The sequence below is a fragment of the Microchirus variegatus genome (genome assembly GCF_963457635.1).
Source record: "Microchirus variegatus genome assembly, chromosome: 6".
Classification (NCBI taxonomy): Eukaryota; Metazoa; Chordata; class Actinopteri; order Pleuronectiformes; family Soleidae; genus Microchirus; species Microchirus variegatus.
The window spans coordinates 23,684,610-23,705,349 of record NC_139807.1 but is presented as its reverse complement, the minus strand read 5'-3'; the positions used below and the strand labels follow the sequence as shown (position 1 = coordinate 23,705,349).

Below are 20,740 nucleotides of genomic sequence, written 5' to 3'. Positions count from 1 at the left end.
AAAAAAAAAAAAATGAAATAAAATCCTAATAATAGGTTGATAAACAACCAGCAAACAGGTTTGACCTCTTTGCTTCTGTGTCACCGTGGATGTGGAAAAAGATGCTAAGCCAGTGTACTGTTGACTGAAAATATCCTGACCTTGGTGTTGCACCACTCTGTGATGCACTCCCAGCAGAACAGGTGTCCACAGGGTGTGGAGGTCGAGTGTCTTCTCTCATCCAGACAGAGAATACAGCGGGCGACTCTGGGACTCCCACTTGTTGTGCGCTGAGGACTGAAGACACAAAGAATTTCTATTGTGTATTTCATAAAGGTCTTTTTAAACAACACTTCAGTGAGAGAAAGTCCAGTGACTCTTGCCTTGACCTGCTTGTATGCTAAATGGAAACCTTGACTTTCAGGCTATAATATTTGTTCTTTATTGCTTAATTGTATTTATTTGAGCATTCCCTGAGCCCTATTAAGTCATTTTAATTGGTGACAGTAACACCTTATCAAAGTCAGCTTTGTTGTTGATTCTTCACATCTACCAGACATAAAAAGGAATCTAAATTATGTTTCTCACTATCCTACGGTGAACAAAAGACAAGACAAATATGTCACAAGTAAATACAGTAAAGTGTGAAAGTGTGAAAGTGCGCAAGCACAACAAATAAAGACAGACATATCTTGACACTAAAGTAAACAACAAATACAGTGCACAGTAAATCAAGACATTTACTGATACTAAAACTAGCCTACGCTGTCGGGGGCCGACAGCAAGGGGTATATCCAAATTTGAAGGCAATATCTCATCAGTCTGGAAGATAAAGCCGAAAATGTGTTTTTAGCATAATAAATAAATTAATTTGCTAATTAATAATAAAGCTACAAAGATAGGGATAATTCTCAGGTGGTATGTGATGCCCATGCAAAATTTTAAGCCAATACCTGCAATACTTTGGAAGATACAGGCGAAAATCTGGTTTTTATATCATTAATTAATTAACTAATTAACAATAATGGTAGACAGCTCAAATCAATAGGGATCATCTACAGGGGGTATGTGACCCATAAAAAAAATAAGAAAATTTAATCTCAAACGCCTTTCCAGTTATCGCGTTAACGGCTAAAATCTGCGGACGACGACGCGGACGCACGAGACCGATTCCATAATATCTGCGCGCGTTTCTCGCGGATATAATAAACAATAAGAGAGTATTTCAGTGTAAATGTGACCCGCCACGGACCAAGCGGGAACAAGTCGGCCGAGCGCAAAACGAGAAAAACAGGAAAACGTGTTTTTTTTTCAAAATTAGGGATTTCCGTTTTTTTCAAAATTACACAAGTTGAAGTTTTGAAGAAGCCACTACATGCTTCAAATCACAGTATTGTGGGTCTTAAAACCATAAACTTTGTGTTTGAATAAAGGTTGTTTTATCGCTGTGACTCGCTCCTAGTTTGGGTGTGGCGATCTCACATTCCAGAGCCTTTGTTGCTTTTTCAGCCAATCAGCTGACGATCACTGAGAATACACATGGCTAATTAATATGCAGCTCTCACTCAGAGAGCGAGAGCGAGAGAGAGAGAGAGAGGGAGGGGGAGAGAGAGTGTGTCGAATGTCCAGCGTATGTGCAGTGTGTATGTGTGCAGTGCGAAATGAAAGCGTGATTATCATCAAAGCAGTCATCATCAAAGCTTTGTTTGACAAATGAAGGCAAAGAGAACAGGACAATGAGTCTGTGGCTGAACAGCTTCTTCGCGGACAGGGACAGAGAAAGCACAGAGACGGCTGTGTGTGGACTGTTAGCATTTTAAGCTAGCGATCTTTATGCTAACGTGTTAGCAGACGTCATTGTCACAAAAACAACAAACAGATGGATTATTCAGCGGCTGAAAGAGAGCAGGACACACACGGTAGTTGTCTGAGATGATGACATGACGCCAGCACCGCTCTATCTCCTATCTAATAGGACTTTTGGAGGCGAACAGACGTAAAACTGACGAAAAGGAAGCACGCCCGGACCTCTTATCTGATCGGAGGCACTGAAGTCTGCCGGAATACCTTTCAGTTTCTTATGGGGTGAGTTTTCATTAACGTTGTTAATCTATGTTATGTTAGTGTTCATTCAAAGTCACATACAGACGCACGTAGGGACGCTGTCTTTTAATAATCCACTGTGCGTTTCATAACGCCGTTTGGCTACATTGTTATTAGCTATGCTTGCTTAGCTCGCTAGCTCGGTACTGTATTATTACAATGAGAATGATGCGCACATCGAAACTTCTGTTCGGTCAGATGAGCGTATTATAAGCCGTAAGAGGAGCATGTCACGGCCCTCTTTGAGATTTTGTACACCAGCAGGTTCAGTTTGATAATTCAAATGCTTTGAGACGAAACTCCCGTGTTCGAAACCTAACATTGCATTGAATGATGTGTGAATGCCACACCTTTGCATGCATGAATCACACATGATTAACACAATGTGTGATGAACGTGTTAATTACACGTGCAATTCATGCACATAAAGGTGTGGCATTCACACATAATGCAAGCAATACTACGGATCAATCTATACTGATTCAGAGATAAAGTGCCTGTTAACATGAACCATGATCTGAAACAAGTATTTTTTTATTTTTTTTCAGAATCCTGGGCATAAGGATTGGCATTTGAAGTTGCTGCCAACCCATGTGTCCAAGGCCTCAGTGTGTTGTCTATACATGAGGTCGGCTAAGGCTCTTGGTATGTGTATAAATTGATTTCTATACAATAGCCAAATGCTTATATAGCTCCCACAGATCAAGAGTTATCAGCACTTTAGGTATTTATATTCAAAATTCTGCATTTTATGAATAAAAAAATCACGAATGGACATGATAGTGTTCCATGTGAACAGTGAGCCATGTTTAAAATATCCTGTTGTGTGCTTCTATTCTGTCACAGCTTTGATGCCAACAGACCAGGTGTGGTGCTTGCTCAAACTCACAGTGATGCAGAGCTTCAGCTACTGCGCAACCCAGGAGTTCTGCCCCCTGTTGACAGTCTTCCCGTCCTGGCCCCACCTGGACTGACCATGGACAGGCAGACGTATCTTTTTGAAAAAATCAGGCCTTTCTGTTCTGATGAGACAAAATACTTCACATGCCCAGCACCAAAGGTTACAGCACAGAAGAGTAAGCAGAAGAGGGTGCGCTTGTGATGTCACCATTTAGCCTGCATATCAACTGTGATGGACAGAGTGGGTAGGTACAGCCACATTGTGGGGGAGGAACTGGTATTGAAGATGATAATATAGTCCATGGTCTGGAAAATATTGAACTCTCCTTCACACACTTAGATATATTTTATTTGATATTTGAAGTATGTATCTATCTTTCACCTTTCTTGTTTCTCATTTTTATTCAAGTGCTTTTTGTAACAGAAGGATTTCCCTCTGGGGATCAATAAAGTAAATTCTGATTCTTATCAGTCCACTGAAGTACTTACAGCAAATAACACTACATTGACATGAACTACATTCATTCCTTTGTTTTCAAACTGCTACACTGTTTCTGTCCTGTGGGCTAACAGACATCAGATGTCACTGACAGCTAGACTGGGTGGGGGGTTGTGACCATGTTAATGTGATGCAAATGAGCAGCTATTGGCCTGGCTGCTCAAGAAGGTCGAAATCTGTCAGGCTGAATTTCTCCCTAAAGCAGTTTGAGGAGTGCCTACATTCAAATGGCCACATCTTCTTCAAAAATGATCAGATGGACAGGTGTTTGACATTGTTGGAAAGCTTAGAAGTCACACTTTCAGGATATGTAAATAACTCCAAATGTCCCAAAGTAGACTTGTGAACCCTTTTGCCATGGCTGGACACAAATGTAAGAAGTAGCAGGAAAACGTTTTTATGTATAAGTTCGGAGTTGTAATAGTGAACAGACAGTCAGTAGTAGCAGCAGAAGTGTTCTGTTTGAGATAAGTGTGCAAGTGGCATAGTAGTGAAAAGTAATTTTTGTGGGTCACAGGGGTTCAGAGTACAGAGTTTTCTTTTTTTTTCGGGGGGAATTACGATTGGTGGTTTGTATCACTCACAACTGTGATCACTTTTCGGGTGAGGCGGATACGTATCACATTTACATAGCACAACCCCCTCCCGGTCTAAGCTGTCAGTGAAACCACACCCTGCTCTGTATGAGCACAGATAATATAGTTGTGAGCTACACTGCTACACAGAACAATACACATACAATACATGAAAAAACTGGACATAATAACCTCTTAAGATTTGAAATTAAATAACCTAAAAAAAATATAGGGGGGGGGTGGCTTATTCTGTTATCATTTCTTGTCCTTACACTTGTGTAGTCATACAGTGGTATGCAAAAGTTTGGGCACCCCTGTAAATTTTCATGATTTTCCTTTATAAATCATTGGTTGTTTGGAAAAGAAATTTCAGTTAAATATATCATATATGAGACAAGCACAGTGATAATTGAGACGTGAAATGCAGTTTATATGATTTACAGAAAGTGTAAACACACACACACACACACGCGCTTCAATAACTGTTAGAAAGTTCCACACACTCTCCCCCCCCCCTCTAGCAGTACTCTCCATCAGCTGATTGGCCCGAAAAAGCAACAAAAGCTCTGGAATTTGAGATTGCCACACCCAAACTAGGAATGATTCACAGCGATCAAACAACCTTAATTCAAATAGAAAGTTTATGGTTTTAAGACCCACAACACTGTGATTTGAAGCATGTAGGGGCTTCTTACAAACTTAAAGTAATTTTAAAAAACGGAAATCCCTACTTTTGAAAAAAAAAAACTTTTTCCTATTTTTTCTCGTTTGTGCTAACCATGTGCTTTCACTCATGGTTAGTGGTTGGCTGAAGCCATTTATTGTCAAATGACTGTGTTTACTCCTTTTAAATCATAATTACAACACAAACTATCCATGACCCTGATCAAACGATAAAAATAAAAAATTTTGGTCTCATCATTCCAAATGACTTTGTGCCAGAAGGTTTGAAGCTTGTGCTTTTTGGTGTATTGTAAGTGGAATACTTTTGTGGCATTTGTGTAGTAATGGATTTCTTGTGGCAACTTGACCATGCAGCCCATCTTTGTGCAAGTGTGTCCTTATTGTGCATCTTGATACAGCCACCCGACATTTTATCAGAGATTCCTCTATTTTACCTGAAGTTATGAGTGGGTTTTTATTTGCATCCCGAACAATGTTCCTGGCATTTGTGGTTGAAAATGTATTTGGTCTACGTGACCTTGGTTTGGTTTCAACAGAACCCCTCATTTTCCACTTCTTAACTAGAGTTTGAACACTGCTGATTGGCATTCTCAGTTCCTTTGATATTTTATTATATCCCTTTCCTGTTTTATAGAGCTCAACTACCTGCAGATCCTTTGACAATTCTTTTGCTTTCCCCATGACTTGGAATCCAAAAAAACGTCAGTACAGCACTGGATGAAAGATGCACGGGTCTGTCAGGAGTCCAAAAACTCATCGACCTTTTATACACACCCACAGATATAATAATAATAATAGTCATAACTACTAATAGTCATTCAATTCCGTTTGTGTCAAATTGTGTGCATGTCAGGGTCATTATGGGTAATTATGATTTAAATAGAGTAAACACAGTCGACAATAAATGGCTTCAGCCAACCACTAACTATGAGTGAAAGAAAAGTTTTTGTGTTATCATTCATATTTTCTGAAAAATGGCACATAATTCATAAATTCTGCCAGGGTATGTAAACTTATGAGCTGTATACGACACTGCAGTTCCCGGCCCACACAGTGATGCAGCTGTGCACTTGTCACTTTTGTCACTTAAGACAAAAGTTAAAGCGGACCTAGACCGGAAGTTCCAATTAACGCTGTTTTTAGTGTGTATCTGCGCCATTACCTTGTTTACGAAGCCCTGAAGTTTTGAAAACAAACAGTTCAGCCACTGCTGAGAATGCCGTGTTTTATTTTAATCTCGGGCTCAGAGAGATCTCTGAATAAACCCGGTCTGGTTACGTAAACAGCAGTTCTCCGGAACAGCAAATCGTCCTGCTCAGGGCACTAGTCCGGGCACATCCGGTTGCGTACATTGAACCGCAGAAGAAGAATAACGTACGTTGTGGAGGTGTTTCGCGAGCGACAGTGTCTTTTGACTCTGGGTCTGACTCCGGGTCAAAGTCATAAAAGGGACTGCGGCGGGGGGTCGTGAAGAAGCTTTTTTTAAACATTGTTAAAACAATGTTTTGATAATGAGTAGCAGTGCATCCACCGTTCCAGAAGGGGGAGCTACGCTTCTGAGAGCGGGGGTGCTGATTATGTCACTTCCGGGCATTGGCCAATCACAACACACTCTTCTGGGTGTGTGATTTCAGGCTGAAATATCGTGGCTGAGGACAGCTTTAGAAACGAGAGAATTTCTATCGGCTCGTCTACAGCAACAAGGAGGTTTTTGACCATAAAAACAAGTTAATATATGTAAGTAGACCTCCATAACTAAGATATATGTGCAACAGGACCACTCTATGTGAGCTTTAATATCAGGTCCAACATAATACTCTTTAGAATATTCTGATACCAACATCACTCAAACTACCAAGTGGTTTGAGTTGACCACCGAGCCATAACCACCATTTTAAAAACATAGAAACATAATTGTTCTGCTTGGATTGGATTTTACATTTCCCTCTTTCCAATATTTGATCCAGCGATTCTGCCCGGTGTCAGACCATCACCGTTAGTCTGAACGGGGTCTGTGTTTTGGACCCTGTCACTCCAACAATGAATATTTACATAAACATACCAGTCAGTTGCCCAGGGTATCTGCAGGTTTCAGCAAGTCAAATTGAATCATTTTTAAGACCTTCAATTCCATGTTGAATGAAATTTAAGCTAGAAAACACTGTCATTCAATGAGACTCATTCAAGTTTTCTTCGTTTGTCTGTTGTGATACTCAGTGCTGTCTGGTTCAATGGCTGTATACATAGAAGTGCAGTTTAACTGCATGTTTCCGGCCAAGTACATCTACTAGTCCGGAAAAAAAAAACATTAAATAGAAAAATGTAAGACCTTTGAGTAATGTATTTAAGACCAGCATATAACATTTTTAATGAATTTGACATTTTAAGGTCTTCATTTTAGATACATGAATGTAAGACTTTTTAAGGATGCACAGACACCCTGGTTGCATCAGTCAAACAGTCTGACACATGAAGCGTACACAGACAGCGGGTTCAGTACCTGAGCTTCCTGTATCGCTTCCACTCCTTTCTGGCTCTTTGTCTCTGTCTCAGGTTGTTGAGCTGGAGACTGACAGTGATGACCAGCTGAAAGAGGGACACTGTGCCCAGCAGCCTGTAACTGTTCCTGATGGTCTTGTCACTTCTGTCCAGGCCCATCATGTGCAGCTACAAACACAAAAAATATTAATTACAGTACTGTGCAAAAGTCTCAAGGGGTCACCACCTTTGTTGTTATTATGTCTGCCAAATACTGTGTTCATTAGTATTGGGATTGGAATGTGACTAAAGGTTGGGCTTATATAACTGCTAACTGTCCATGACTTTACCTGATACACCGTGTGTTTTTTGTAATGCTGAAGCACGTCTTGAATAAACCTGATGTAATGGAATTTTGTCGCAGCAGATGTTTGTCAACTTGAATAGTAGATATTACCAGTAACATTCATTAGATTCCACCCCAGGTTTAAGAGAGCCAGGGATGTTGGGCTGAAGCTTCTCACACGTTTCCCATTTTTCAGGATGTGTTCCAATGAAGTGATCGAGAAATAATTATAATCTATGGTCATAATAGCATTGCTACAACAACAAATCTGATAGTGACCAGATAATTTTTCATCGTATAGTATATATAACATGGTGGTTTAACTTGATCTCCATATGATCTAAAGTTCTTTATCAACAGCAATAGTTTTTTGTGCAGATATAATGAGGTCAGCATGGCTCAGAGGTTAAGTGGTGACCAGAGCGTGTTGGAGTCACCTTGAGCAAAACCACTGAACCTCTAACTACTCCTGATGCTGCACAATTATTGTGTGAATTCCAATCACTTTCAAAGAGGCAGAAGACATCATTTTGAAGCTAATTATGAAGATCAAATGTTTTAAAGTGTTTGGTAAATGTGCTTTAGTTTATTTGTAGCTCAGAGTGAAAAACATCTCCACTGAGGACACCATCCATGCATTTTACTGAAAAGTATAACCAATAAAATAATAATTACTCAGTTATTATTACTCAGTCTCAGGGCCCTGTCAGAATATCAAGGAGAATCAGCTTTAATACTTTTTTGCAAATATTCACTTGAGTCAAGTTTGAATGCTAAAGTAGTTCCATCACTCCTAGGCTGGAGCTACTTATACAAAATAAATATAACTTTTATAATCTTTTTAATGAGTAATATATTTAAAATGTAAAAACAATGACCTACATAGCTTATACCAGCCATCCTCTTAGATAGGTGATAGAAGGAGCCTCTGATGTAGAACACGGCCACATGGAATCTGTGCAGGAGGCTCAGACCCTGATGTAGGACAAAGATGGCTGGCAGACACGCTCTCCTCTGAGACTCCGACAGCAGCCCCACTGCCCTCTGCATCCACTTCCTCAGCCAGGACTCCAGGCTCCATGTCCCAGATGCTGCCTGCCGCCGCCGCCTCACAGTGAAGCTCTCCTGCTCACCTTCAAGCTCGTTCTCCAGACACACCAGGAACTTGTCCAGGAGATAAGGCAAGAAAGCATGGCAGAGGACAAAGAGGTCACCTCTGGCCAGAGAGGGTATCTTCCACTTAGAGGGATCCACCTGGATAATGCTGACGTACTCTTCCCCTAATGTTTGGTTACCTGGTGAGCAGGATGTTTTAAATACAAAGGTGATTATAAATAGAAAGAACAGTCAAAAAAATGTCTCAAATTAAAGCTACAGTAGGCAGGATCACTGGAAAAATAGCTGATTGTGTAGTTTTGTCTGCACTTGACTGATTCTAAGGTTTCTGTGCAGCAGTGAAAGGGGTCTGTATGCAGAGGATGTGTAGAAGAAAAGCCATGACCCTAAGTGTCTGCTCCCTCTCTGAACTGCCCAAAATGAGCTGATGATGTGCTAACTCTCAGTTAGCTAGCTAACTCGCACTCACTGCAGCAGCAGCAGTAGTAGCTGCTACTGCCTCACGTCATGTGCATATTAAAGAGATATTTCACTGCTGGGAAGTTGAATGTCTATTAAAAAAGGGTCATCTATGGAGTAGAAATGGAGTGAAATAATATTTGAAGAAAGTGCCTTCTTGGCTGAGAAATTCAGAAAAATGTATTTATTGCTCATGTACACAAACGACAACAACTCCCAGAATGCTCCGCTCACTTCCGGCTCCAAGTCTCGCAGCATTGCTACCTCGCTTCCGTTACCACAGTGGAGAGTGAGTGAGGATCTGCAAATTACTGGGTTTTTTTCTCTATGGTGCTAAATTGTACCGGGACGTGCAGTAAAAACAACGAAAGGACAAGCAGTAAGTGATAGAGATAGTGACGATAAGACAAACAGCCTCCCTGGGAATCAGTAATTTCTCATAAAATGTGAATAGATGAAGACAATGAGGGGGTTTCGTTTACATTTTTAAAAATATTATCACAAAGCAGGTTTTAGTTGTTTATTCGTCGCTCATTAACATTTATTTTCAAACGTATTATCGATGTATTAACGAGCTGCTGTGTGGATTCATTGAGGAGAGGAGACTGACATGCTGCACTTTATCACTGTCTTCAGTCCCGGACATCGAGGCACTGATGATTAGGGATGCACCGATTGCCATTTTTGGGGCCCGATTCCGATTACCGATTTTTCAAGAAGTTTGACCTGCCGATACCGATTTTAGCCGATTCCGATTTAAATTTTTTAAACCACTTTTCAGCATACAGAAAGATATATATTTTTGCATCTTTTCTCCTTAATAGAACATTTTAACATGGAAATACAATCAGTTAACAACCAATATCCAACTAAAAATACAAAAACGAATCACTATAAAATAGAAGTATATATAAAAATACAAAAACAATTGTCATGATACATTTGAACATGCTACCATGGAACATAATAACTTGAAGTGTGACTTTTTGAACAGATTGCCACTATAAAATATAACTAAATAATGCTGTGGCATATTCACACACATCTTAAAAGTGCAGTGTTATGGAACCATGTTGTTCACATCCAATATACAACTAAAAATACAAAAACGAATCACTACCTGTATGTGTAGTTCTCTCTCTCTCTCTCTCTCTGAATGTTGGGAGTGAGCGTGGCTGAGAGTGTGGTGAGTGATTTACTAACTTTTTCTAACAAATTCTATCATCTTCTTTTTTGCTGGTTGGTGGTTTTTTGTTGATAGTTAATTTTTCTTTTATAACCAGTGATTTTGATTTGTTATTGTTTATAGTTGTAGAGTTATTTGTGTTTGCCGGTGTCTGCCGGCTCTGCAGCCCTGCAGACAATGGCAGCACCTGGAGTCTCCGGGTTGGAGAAGCTGACACGCCGACACGCCGTTAGACTGTGTCCGGGTGTCGGCGTGTCAGTGGAGGCGTGTAGCCTCGCCGTGGGCGCAGTTGTTGGCTATGAAAGGGTCAAATCTGCGTCCAGGATGAACAGTGCTGTTGTTATCTTTTTGGACAGCACTGACAAAGTGAGTGTTATTGTAGAGAGTGGTGTGGTGGTCGCAGGATCACTGGTGCAGGCGTTACCTCTGGTTACTCCTGCCAAAAAAATTATTATTTCGAACGCACCTCCGTTTCTGAGCAACGAAGCTCTGGTGAAGGAACTGTCGCGGCACGGGAAACTCGTGTCTGCCATCAAAATGATTCCGCTCGGGTGCAAATCTGCTCTCCTGAAGCACGTCGTGTCTTTCAGGAGACAGGTGTTTATGATCCTGAAGGAATTTGGCCCTGAAATTCCGAGTGGATGATTTCGATTATACTGTGCACGTTATGTCGGACTCCCTCAGGTGCTTTGGTTGCGGGGCAGAGGGACACATGGTCCGCTCATGCCCGGGTAGAGCAGCTGTCAGCCGGCCTGACGCTGCTGCTGCTGCTGCTGCCGCTGCGGCGGAGACACCTGTCGGAGCCGACGGTCCCAGCGCAACACCTGAGACACACGCACCACAGACACACACACACGCACCACACACACACGCACAACAGACACACGCACCACAGACACACGCACCACAGCCACACACACCACAGACACAGACACGACGATTCTATGGGAGAATCTCCCAAATGCTCTATTAAAAGGAAAAATGTGGAACCGAAAATAAACGTCACAAAAAAACAAGAAAATGTTAAAGGAACACACACAGGTGTCCACTGAGGGGTCAGAGGACGGTGCACAAGAAGACACACTGGGTGACACACTGGGTGACACACTGGGTGACACACTGGGTGACACACTGGGTGACACACTGGGTGACACACTGGGTGACACACTGGGTGACACACAAAACGACACACAAGAAGACACACTGGGTGATGAGGAGGACATTCAGAGCACACAGGGTGATGAGGAGGACAGGGAGGTGCACAGTGAGTACACCTTCTCACATGTCAGGAGTTTTTTAACTAAGACAAAGGGAATGAAGGGAGTGAACGTTGAGGATCACTTCCCTGATCTGCGTCTCCTCAGTCAGTCTTTGAGGACTCTGATGAGAAATAAAGGAGACCTTGGTCAGCCCACTTTTATGGACACCGAAATGTTTAGGCTGAAAAAGATTTTATGCAAAGTTCGGAACCAGTTAGAGAAAGAGAGTCCTGAATGAGTGGTTTTATTCTTTCTTTCTTTAGCTTGTTAAGTGTGTTTTTGTTTGGATGCAGCTTTTATATTAACATGTGTGAGTTGAAGCTGGGCTCTTTAAATATTAATGGTGCACGTCAAGATGTGAAGAGGGCTTCACTCTTCACTCTCATTCGAACGAAGCAGCTGGATGTAATTTTTCTCCAGGAGACACACAGCACCTCAGAAAATGAGTGTGACTGGAGAAGGGAGTGGACTGGGGAGGTGGTTTTAAGCCACAAAGACAGTAACAGTGGGGGGGTCGCAATTCTCTTCTCCAGAGAATTCACACCCTCGTCATACACTGTCGACGAGATTGTTCCAGGACGGTTTTTAAAAATAACAGCAGAGTTCGAGAGAACTAAAATGATTTTTATGAATGTATATGCTCCTGTTGTAGCTTTAGACAGACTGGTGTTTTTAGACACTTTAAAAGAAGCGCTTTTAGACTGTTCTAGTGACACTTATCTGTTTTTAGGAGGTGATTTTAATTGCACTGTAAATCCTGTGCTAGACAGGAATCACCCAGAACCCAATGCTGCTTCCAAGAAATGTTTAGCAACAATAGTAGAAACCTTTGAGCTGTGTGACGTGTGGAGATGGATCCACAAAAAACAGCGTCAGTTCACCTGGACTCACTGCAGGGATAACCTGTTGTCTTTGGCCAGGCTTGATCGTTTTTATTGTTATGAGCACCATGCTAATGTTTTTAAGACCTGTTTTATTTGTCCTGTGGGTTTGTCTGATCACTCTCTTGTACACTGTGTGGTTTTTATAAAGAAGATCAGATGTAAAAGTGCTTATTGGCATTTTAACACCACACTGCTGTCAGACACTGGTTTTAAGAATGTATTCAGTTATTTTTGGTTTTATTTTAAACAAACTAAATGCGAGTACAGCTCGTTACAGCAGTGGTGGGACATAGGGAAGGTCCAGATTAAACAGCTTTGTTTGCAGTACACTCTCAATGTGACGAGAGACATGAGAGATCTGAAGAGAGAAGTGGTTCAACTGCAAAGTCTAGCAGATTCCACAGGAGATCGAGAACAAATTAAAGTTCTCAAAGCCAAACGCTCAGCTCTGTCAGACCTGCTGGGTTTTCATGCACATGGTGCTCTGGTCCGGTCATGCTTCCAGAGAGTCATGGAGATGGATGCTCCCACTCATTTTTTCTTTGGGCTGGAACGCAAGAGTGGCCAAAAAAGACTGATGCACTCACTGAGGTCTGAGGACGGACAGATACTTCAGGAGGACGCTGACATTCGGCAGTGTGCTGTCAGTTTTTATCAGGAACTGTACTCCACAGAATTTCAGGAGGAACCGGAGGTGGCGCTGTCTTTCTTTGAAGGACTGCCAAAGGTCACAGAGGACCACAGAGACGGTCTGGACGCACAACTTTCTGCCCAGGAGCTGCAGGAGGCGCTACAGACTCTGCAGAGTGGGAAAGCTCCCGGCATAGACGGCCTCCCTGCAGAGTTCTACAAGACCTTCTGGGCAGTCATTGGGGAGGATCTTCTGTGTGTCCTACAGGACAGTCTGTATAAGGGACGACTACCGCTGAGCTGCAGGAGGGCTGTCCTCACCCTCCTCCCAAAGAAAGGAGACCTTCAAGCTCTCAAGAACTGGCGTCCAGTGTCTCTACTGTGCACCGACTACAAGCTGCTGTCCAAGGTGCTGGCCATGAGGCTCAGGAAGGTGATGGAGCAGGTCATCGGTGTAGACCAGACCTACTGTGTGCCCGGCAGGCTGATATCTGATAACATCACTCTAATTCGTGACATTTTGGAACTCTCTAGTTCATTAGGCTCACAGTTTGGTCTGATTTCTCTAGATCAAGAAAAGGCTTTTGACAGAGTTGAACACCTTTACCTGTGGCAGACGCTGCAGGCTTTTGGCTTCAGCTCAGGTTTTATAGCTAAGATCAAGGTCCTGTACAGTGACATTGAGAGTGTGCTGAAGGTCAATGGCAGTTTAAGCGCTCCTTTTAAAGTTCAGAGAGGTGTGAGACAGGGCTGCTCAATGTCAGGAATGCTGTACTCTCTGGCTCTGGAGCCTTTTCTACACAAGCTCAGGTCTCGTTTGTCTGGTCTGTCTTTTCCGGGTTTTGAGAACTGTTTTAAAGTGTCAGCGTATGCTGATGATGTCATTTTCTTTGTGAGGTCTCAAGGTGATGTTGACAGCATCTCCCAAACTGCCGCTGACTTCAAGAAGCTTTCCTCTGCAAAGATCAACTGGGGGAAAAGTGAAGCTGTGGCAGTGGGGGAGGGGCTGGAGAATGCATTGTCTTTACCAGGGGGCTTAGTGTGGAGAAGGGGAGGACTGAAGTATTTGGGTGTTCATCTTGGAGACGAAGCCTCTACCTCCAAGAACTGGGATGGACTCCTTGAACAGGTCGAGGGTCGTCTTAAGAAGTGGAGGTGGATTCTGCCTAAGATGTCCTTTAAAGGTCGAGTCCTCGTTATAAACAACCTGGTGTCTTCCATGCTGTGGCATCGGCTGATGTGTCTGGACCCGCCAGAGAAGCTGCTGTCCAGAGTGCAAGCGGTTCTGGTGGACTTCTTCTGGGATCGTCTGCATTGGGTTCCACAGAGTGTCCTCTTTCTCCCAAAAGAAGAGGGGGGCCATGGATTAGTCCACCTGGCGAGCAGGAGAGCAGCTTTCAGGCTCCAGCACATCCAGCGCTTCTTAACTGGACCCTCGGACCTGGTCTGGAGGCCAGTGGCTCGTGCCATACTGGAGCGTTGTGGCGGACTGGGTCTGGCAGACTCTCTGTTTTTAATGGATTTACGTGGTTTTAACCTGGGAAACTTCTCCACCTTCTACAAGGGGCTTTTTAAAGTGTGGGGACTTTTCTCTAAGACACGAGGGAGATGTGACTCTCTCTTCTGGCTCCTGAATGAACCAGTGACTCACGGGACACGCTTTCGCTGCATCATGGGACCGTCCCTACTGCAGAAACTCTATGATGCCAGGGTCCTGACTCTGGGCCGTGTGGTTCAGGTGTGTGGACCTCACCTGGACAATGCTGCTGCCCTGACACAGTGTCTGGGGACCAGGTCAGTCAGGGTGAGCGGTCTCCTGCTGAAGGACTGGAAGCGGCAGCTAACTGACTCTGAACTGACTCTTTTAACTCAGTACTGTAATGGCTCAGCTCAGCCTGATCCCACTGACTCCTTCCCAAATATGAAAATCACCCCTGTTTTTGAAAGTGACTCTGGTTTTTATTTAAAAATGAATGTTTTTAGTGATTATGGTTTAGACAACATGACAGGTAGGACAGTGTACTACCTGGTTTTAAAAGCATTACTGCAGAGTAAGCTCAGGGACAGAGTGGACACTCCCTGGAGGACTCACCTGTCCCTCACAACTGTCCAGAAGCCAGAGTGGAAAACTCTGTATAAGCCACCGCTGACCAAGAAAGCTGGAGACCTCCAGTGGAGGCTTCTCCATGGAGCGGTGGCTGTAAATGCTTTTATTTCTGTCATTAACCCTAACGTCACTGATTCATGTCCTTTCTGTTCACACAGAGAAACCATCTTTCACTGTTTTTTACACTGTGTCAGATTAACGTCTCTGTTTCTTTTTCTGGTTCAGCTTTTTTCTTTGTTTGATGAAACGTTCTCTCACTCTGTTTTTATTCTTGGTTACAGATATGACAAGAGGAAAAAAACTCACTGCCAGTTATTTAATTTTTTCGTTGGTCATTCAAAAATGGCCGTGTACATAACACGGAGGAACAGAGTAGAGAACAGCGTGGATGTGGACGCAAAACGCATGTTTGTGAGGATGTTAAAAACCAGACTAAAAACTGATTTTACTTTCTTTAAGTTAACGAATAACTTGACGGAATTTTTGCAAGTGTGGGGAGAGAAGAGTGTTTTATGTTCTGTGGAAAACAATGTTTTAGTTTTTGGTCAAATCCTGAGTTGAATGTTTTTTATGTTTGTATTTTTTCTTCTGTTTTTTTCTCCTCCAGAAAAATGTAAAAGATAATCTCTCTCTCTCTCTCTCTCTCTCTCTCTCCACACAGGTTTAAATGACAAACAAATGCTGAGTTTTGTGCAAGTGATTTAAGGTCCTGACTCTTGTCTTAAATATGACAGGCTTCGTTCAGTGATTGAAACAAATATATAAACATGAATGAAACGTTTACATGCAGAGGGCGCGCTCACTCGCAAAGCAGACGGCAGCGGCGCGGATGTTGTGTAATCAAATACACCGGTACGGCCGTATATTAAAAATTCATATCATAACGGAAAAAAAACGTATTCAGTGTGAACCAGTATACCGCCCAGCCCTACACTCTACTACATGTGCGTGTAGCCGCGTGCACGTGTGTTGCTGATGCTGCGCGATGCGGGTGCATTTTGATCGGCTTATTAAAATCGGAATATTCTGTCTGATCGGCCGGTCACCGATTTCGGCCGAACATGTGAAAATCAGCCGATTACGATCACTGGCCGATTAATCGGTGCATCCATACTTTTTAATCTCTGTGTGTGCGCTAGGGCTGGACGATATATCGATATATTTTTTAAATGCGATATGGAATTAGACCCTATCGTGTATATCAATATAGTTCAAATTAGCGCTGTGATCCTTGCTCCAGACAAGCCGCTGACCGGAGCTCTCTGCACTGCTCCTCGCGCCCCGCCCCTCTTTCATGCACAGAGAGGGGAGAGGCAGGTACAGACACTCCACTTCACATGGAGAAAGCAGCAACGTCTGCGGAGTGTGAGGAGAGCGTCTGGGTTAGTAAAAGAAAAAGCAGTGGCTCAATCACTCAAATAGATGGTTTGGATACAAATCATCGGACGAGCAACAAAACCATGCTATATGTAGGGAGTGCCATAAGCACGTTGCAGCCAGTGATGGGAGCAATACGAATCTTTTTCACAAATTAAAAACGTGGCACAAAGTACAATATGCAGAGTGTGTGAAACTGCGCGCTGCAGAAGCCACAGGCGCAAGCCGTCCACAACCCGACAAAACTCCAGACAAGTGGTGTGCAATAACAAAAGCGGTGTCCTTTCACATGGCCAAAGACACGTTAATGAAAAGCTAATGAAAACGATGGACCCGAGATATGCGCTTCCCAGTCGCAACTATTGTGCGCGAGAAGCACTGCCGCAAATGTACAGTGACGTCAGATAGTCTTGCAAACCGGCTCCCAAAGTCACCCATTTAGCGTCGACCAGCGATATGTGGTCAAGCAGCACATGTGACAGCACTACTGTTTATCAAAGTAAAATAAAAGAGGGGGAAATGTTTATTGAGTTGCTGCTCTGTTTCTTATGCAACTGGTTGAGACTGTTCAGAGAAGTTAACAAAAACGAAAAGGTAATCTGAAGCTGATGTTTAAAAATGTTTTTCTTAAAATGAGCACTTTATTTTGTTCTCTCTATATATAAATGCTGTCCTTTACTATTTACTATTTTCAAAAGCCATTTATAGTTGTCAAACTAAAACATTTTGATATTGTACTTTTCTCATATACACATATTTTTTTCAGAAAAAGATTGGCCTATTTTATAGGCTATTTTTATTCAAGATATTTTTTTTATTTAAATGTGCACCTTATGGAGCTTTGATTTTATAAAAGGCACTCCTGTTGATATACAGTGCTTATGTTTTCATTTTATTATTATTATATTTGGCTTTGACTGAACATTTCATTTCACAGCTCTCACTTTGCGGAAAAAATATCGAGATATACATCGTATATCGTTATTCAACCAAAATATATCGAGATATGACTTTAGGTCCATATCGCCCAGCCCTAGTGTGCGCTGCTCGGATCCCACGGCATTTACAGACCCACACACACGTTCCGACACGTCTTTTTTGTCATATATATCCCTGTTGACAGGGTACCAAACAAAATCTCCCTGCGTGTCTCCACTTCATTCACTAGAATCTCTTGCTAAGACTGTGTGAAATTACTTTTCTTTCCATTGTCCATTGTTATTTGATCAAAGAGGTGAATCTCAGGGCTTATTTAAATGGGGCGTGGACAGGGAGGAGTTTGGCACCTCTGCATGTGTGCTCAATTCCACATTGATTTGGGATGTACAAAAGAAACGTGCTTGGATCCATGCGTACGCACACTTTGATACATCTGAATTTATTAGTGCGTACGACAGTTTCTGGGTTTTGGCGTATGCCAAGTTTCAGTAGGAAATCCACGCAAGTCTTTGTACATGAGGCCCCTGGTGTATTGGCAGCCAGGTGTAAGAAAGTACTAGAGTTACTATTACAGTGCTAAATCATGGATGGTTCTACCTGAGAATGTTTGTACATTCTTACTGAGGGTGGAAAATTGTTTAATATGTCTTTCATTATGAGGTCCACTATTCTGCATGACATGCTATGTACATTCCTTTGTAGGCATGGCAGCCATTTCGGATGTCTGACAGTGTTTCAATGATGTGTTCTGAGGTGTGATGTAGGGCTGAACGATATGGACAAAATTTCATATCTCGATATTCATGCCAGATATCTCGATATCGATACGATACGATATGACTACAGGTTTGGTGAAAACCAAGCATTTTTCATAAACATTTTTTTTTTATAAAAAAAATAAATAAAAACATTATACAAAAGACTGTGGAAATTTTCCACATGGAAAGTGCAGTTTTATTGATGAGAACTCACTGCCAGTCATCAACATTAACATAAAGTTACCAAAGAATAAATAAAAAAAATGTCATCATCACATTTTTTACTGCAGCTCGGCTTTAATGTTCGATGCGTTATCAGTCATCACGCAAACCTGTTGGTCCTCCTTCAAGTCCCAGTCTGCTAACCGTTAGCAGCTAACGCAGCTCTCATCTCCTGCGCTATATCATCACCTGTATGCTGCCCGGGGAAGAAGGACGTCTGCAGACATCGGCTCTCGAGTTCGGAGTTTGTTGTAATAAAATGGATGGTTAAACTGATGTAAGGTTCGGTTGTCCGGCTTGACCACAGGTCCGTGGTTGTGGCGAAATGATCGATGATTTATGTTTTGGCACAAAATCGCCACCGGCCTCATTATCTTCCGCACTCATGTCACTTTTCTTTCTTTTTTTTTTGATTTTCCCACTGTATGTCGTGTGTGTGAGTGTGCGTCTCAGTCTCCGTCTCCATCCCGCCCTCCTATGTTTGTCATTGGTTTGCTTCAGCTGTCGATCCACAGCAAGCATGAAATAAGGTTTGTGATTGGCTGGCCGTAGTGGTGCATTCAAGGGCAATCGTAAAAAAGAGATTATTTCGACTGCCGGAGCTGTACATTCAGGGCGAGCGCGGGGGAAAATATATATCGCTTATATCGTCACTTTTTCGATATTAATATCTTGAATGTTCATATCTCGATATCGATACGATAACGATATATCGTTCAGCCCTATTGTGATGCAGGCAATGAGAATGTCCTCATTGAGTGCAGTGTTCTTGAGGAATGTGTGAGACAGAGTGATCAGCAGAGGGAAGACATGCAAGTTTTCCCTGAAGTTTCAGTCCAGTCCAGTGTTTTTGTTGTTGATGTTGGTGCAAGTTGAAGAGTTCGCCGGGCACCTACAGATGTTAGCAGGTGACTGTGACCACCATGTGTTGCTGTTGCCTTAACGGCAGTGAGAGGGTCAGTTATAATGTCCTCTGAGACAATCACAGTCCCAGAGTCAGACCGCACCCACTCCAGTGACACAGAAACAAAGGTCATTCAGATCTGGCCAGTCTGACCAGACCCCAAAACCAGTAAAGTGGGTATCAAGTTTTCCAAGTTTTTGAATCCTAGAAAGTGGGGATCTGACCCCATGGCCATGATTGATGATTAATTTAGTAATCAAGTCATAATTGATTAATTGCTGGAGAACTATAAATAACAAAAGAGAATCCTGCCTATTTTACCTATAAGTCAAAAGGTTTGGTTAGTAATTACCTGATAATGTAGTTAATCCATAATATACCAGGTCTGATAGCAGCTCTAACTCTTTCCTCCAGTCCAGCCATCTTTTAGATCCTAATGGGGGAAACAAAGAACAAAAAACCTTTAATATTGAAGCACAAGTCCAGACCACAGCCTTCACTTAGAGGATGAACAACATACCAACCAACCACTTTAATAGGTGCAGAGGGATCCTGAAATTGTTAAAAACACCACCCTGGGTTGATGTGCTCTTGCTGATGCCCATCGGTTTCAATGTTTGATATGTTGTTTGTTCCGAGTCTTCTTCATACCCTGATAGTAATGGTCATTACTTTAGTTACTGTTGGCTTTCTAATCCCAGTTAACCATCTCAATGGGTTTTTTGTTCTCTGTGAACACTAGAGATTGTTGTGTGATAAAATCTCAAAATAGACATTAAAATATTTCAGAAAATTATGTAAGAGTATTGAACTATATCAAATCGTATCGAATCGACTTGTTGGCTGAATATCGCTTTGGGTGATTTGGAGTGTTTTGGTGTTTATGTTCCAAAACACTCCAAATCACCCAAAACGTGGTCCTAACCACTTTCCACACGGTCCGTTTTTAATGCGGCACTAGATTGAAATTTAATTACCTTTCTCGAAGCACTTTGCTCTATTAGAAAATCCTTCGAATTGACGGACCATGCTCTATTGAGTTTGTACACCCAAGTGTACCTTGGTGTGGAACCTCGCTCCCTTTGAAAGCAACCCCGTAGTCTAGTTATTCAAACATGTATCCAAACAAGAGGCTGATACCAAAGCTTCATCTCATGGTGGATGACCCTATGTGTTAGGGATGTCACGGATACCGGTGTAGTGGTAAACCCCGATAAAAATGTTGACTATAAAAATTACCGTCTTAATTTCAAAAAAATATAAGAGCTGTCAAAATTAACGTGTTAACGCAGGATGATTAATTTGTGGAATTAAAGCGTAATTTTTTTTTAAACG

At 42.2% G+C, this 20,740-nt stretch overlaps 1 protein-coding gene across 1 annotated transcript in view; it reads right to left on the bottom strand.

Moving 5' to 3' along the window:
- Positions 1-20,740, bottom strand: part of LOC310928690 (peroxisome biogenesis factor 10-like) — a 44,179-nt gene that overhangs the window by 18,402 nt on the left and 5,037 nt on the right. The window contains exons 2-5 of the mRNA XM_083891329.1: positions 19,758-19,838; positions 8,447-8,859; positions 7,241-7,407; positions 141-276 (exon numbers count right to left, since the gene is read on the bottom strand). Coding sequence (XP_083747455.1) covers positions 141-276; positions 7,241-7,407; positions 8,447-8,859; positions 19,758-19,838 — 797 coding nt within the window. The remainder of the gene's footprint in view (positions 1-140; positions 277-7,240; positions 7,408-8,446; positions 8,860-19,757; positions 19,839-20,740) is intronic.